Below are 2,524 nucleotides of genomic sequence, written 5' to 3' on the forward strand. Positions count from 1 at the left end.
TGCGGAGAGCTTCACAATCTGTGGTAGCTGTGTAACCCTCATCAAATCCTCATATGCAAACAAGGTGTGCGAGACACACTGGGTAAGTACATTGTATTATGAGAACTGAGTGATTTTCCAACTCACGTTATTTGCCTAGTTCCATCTAAAATGTGTGGAACATGTGCAAGCACCCTGGAATTTTGCCTGCATGACTTGTGCAAGACACAGGGGAAGCACTCACAAATGATGTCATATTACTATATATAGACATGTTCCTGATTACGTTAGTTAGTTTGTCCATCTCAAGTCGCCTTAAAAAAAAAAATCGACCCCGGGTCTTTTTTTTCAATGCCGGCCCCCCCTTGAGGGGGTTTTCCAGTTTTGTCATACAAGTGCGTTCCTTGATACCTATTATGTATCCTCCTCTATTGATATTTGAGGCTGCGTAGGTGACCAATGAGTCCTCTTGCAGGACCGCCTTACATATTTTTTATCGTGGCTATAGCAAGGGGGTGGCAGAATGTGGAAAAGAGACCAACACTCGTTTTTTCTTTTTCAAAGTTCAGCTTGACACCCCCCCACCACCTACCTTCCTAATAAAGTATGTTTTTTTTTTCTTTTTTTTCTTTTTTTAATTTAGGTGGAACAAGTCAACTCTTGAGTCAACTATGCCTATGTGCAGGTGGTCGGCCATCTTTTGCCTAAGCTAAACAAAATGGCTTTAAGATATGTACTTGTTCAAAGATGTATGGTAAGTAAGGACAAAATGAGACGGTGTTTCTTTCCGAGCATCAATATGTGATGAAAATCCTCAAAGGTAAATGGGGAGTTGAGGAATCGAGTTTCTGTTGTGCATGGGGTGGTGCGTGGAGCGAGGATAATTTCCATGCAGTGTAAATGTTCAAAAAACCAACCAAAAACACAAGCACGGTGGCGGGGACTCTAAATCCTTGGACCATTACTTACCTTTGGATGCATCGTCATCCATGGAAATCCGTGTGTTGCTGCATGTCAAACTCTACTAAAACATCCAAATTGCATCGAAAGTTCCAAAAGGCACATCGCTGACCACTTCAACCAGCAAATTTGATGGGGGTCACTCTTTTTTTTCAGCCTTCGGCTGGACCACCCCCCCCCCCTACCCTTGGTTCGGGATCCACGTCCCACTACCCCCTTGGGCTATAGTATCTTTTCAACGGTGGCAGCGTGGCGAATTATTTAAAGAAAGTTAAGACCTTTCTAGACGCGAACCCCAATGAAGTGTTGACCCTTCTTTTTACTAACCCAGAGGGGTTGTCTGTAAAGGACCTATGGAAACCGGCATTTGACAACTCGAGTAAGTCATGCTCTGTCTTTAATTATTTCATCAGTAACTCCGGGCAGGTATTACCCCTTTAATCTACATCCCCCCAACCATTCCCCTCAAACAATCAGATTGGCCAACCCTGGGAGTGATGATCGACAGTGGAAAGCGAGTGTTATCTTCATATTGTTAGGTTCTGTACAACTACACCAAAAAAACAAAAAAAAAACGGGTAAAACACAGTCAGTATCGCTACAAGAATGTCCAAGGACCTGATTAGATAAATGAACCTAAGAACACAGGCCGAAAATAAGATGAAAAGGGCAGGGAGATACATGGGTGTAAAGGAAAGGAAACTTCCAAAACCCCGTCTATCGTGGCCCTGGTCTATCCGTGGATAATATGTCCCGGAGGATGCTGGGTCGGCTCGCCAATATTCGGTAAATATGACCCCCACTCTTCTAGTCTACAGAGCAAAAGTAAAAATGAGTACTGAGACGAGGAAACGAAAACGTACGCAAATCCAGTCGGAGCGCTAGACCACGTCGACATCAAATCTGGGTCGATGTGCGGAGTTTGTGGTTGTTCGGCATACTTGTCCACAAGCCTAAGATGTGAACCATGCACCATCCCATCACCGCCCAATGACTGGCCCCTGTACATCCCCATACTATTCACCGACAGGGCGGAGGCGGCATGTGAAGCTGTGCTTGATATTTCGGGGGCAGCATAGGATCCCCCACTTGGACTCGACGACCTGGTGTAGGAGCTTCTATTTGATCTCGTGGGCGCAACATAGGAACCTGTGTTCGAATCAAGCGCCCCTGGATAGTAGTTGTGTGGTGCGGAGGGATTGTACGTCGCACTCGAGCCCGTTGTGTCCATCAAACTCCCAGCCCCACCGCCAATCACACCATATCGCTGCGTTGAGGATTTTGTTTCGGTGACAATGGGATACCGGTAGCTGAAGGTGGAGGAAGAACTGGATGTGTCAGAGTTGTCGATTATTGCAGAAGTAACGTTTGTGGTCGTACTCCCACTCCCCGCAAGCTCGGTTGAAGGATACCAGTAGCAGTGCGACTGATAGTCAAGCAGTGACTGTCCGGTCATCGAAAAATTGCCGTGCGGAGGCAATGTTACGTGTTCGCTGCTGTACATCAGCAGCCTATAGCACTCCGACGGCTGGGGTGGCTGAAAACTATCCGATGAGCGCTGTGCGTGTAGCGGTCTGTGCGCCTC

At 46.6% G+C, this 2,524-nt stretch overlaps 2 protein-coding genes across 2 annotated transcripts; one reads left to right on the forward strand and one right to left on the reverse strand.

The window, feature by feature from the left end:
* Positions 1-954: 954 nt before the first annotated feature.
* Positions 955-1,478, forward strand: LACBIDRAFT_308204 (uncharacterized protein; the record flags this gene model as incomplete). Its single annotated transcript, XM_001886599.1, has 3 exons — positions 955-1,038; positions 1,168-1,318; positions 1,366-1,478. 3 exons carry the CDS (start codon positions 955-957, stop codon positions 1,476-1,478), a joined length of 348 nt encoding a protein of 115 aa, XP_001886634.1.
* A 194-nt stretch (positions 1,479-1,672) lies between these two features.
* LACBIDRAFT_332172 (uncharacterized protein) lies at positions 1,673-2,443 on the reverse strand (the record flags this gene model as incomplete). Its single annotated transcript, XM_001886677.1, has 2 exons — positions 1,673-1,751; positions 1,803-2,443. The coding sequence occupies 2 exons, from the start codon at positions 2,441-2,443 to the stop codon at positions 1,673-1,675; spliced, it is 720 nt and encodes a 239-aa protein (XP_001886712.1).
* Positions 2,444-2,524: the final 81 nt, after the last annotated feature.

This window comes from Laccaria bicolor, genomic scaffold, assembly GCF_000143565.1.
Source record: "Laccaria bicolor S238N-H82 LACBIscaffold_39 genomic scaffold, whole genome shotgun sequence".
Classification (NCBI taxonomy): domain Eukaryota; kingdom Fungi; phylum Basidiomycota; class Agaricomycetes; order Agaricales; family Hydnangiaceae; genus Laccaria; species Laccaria bicolor.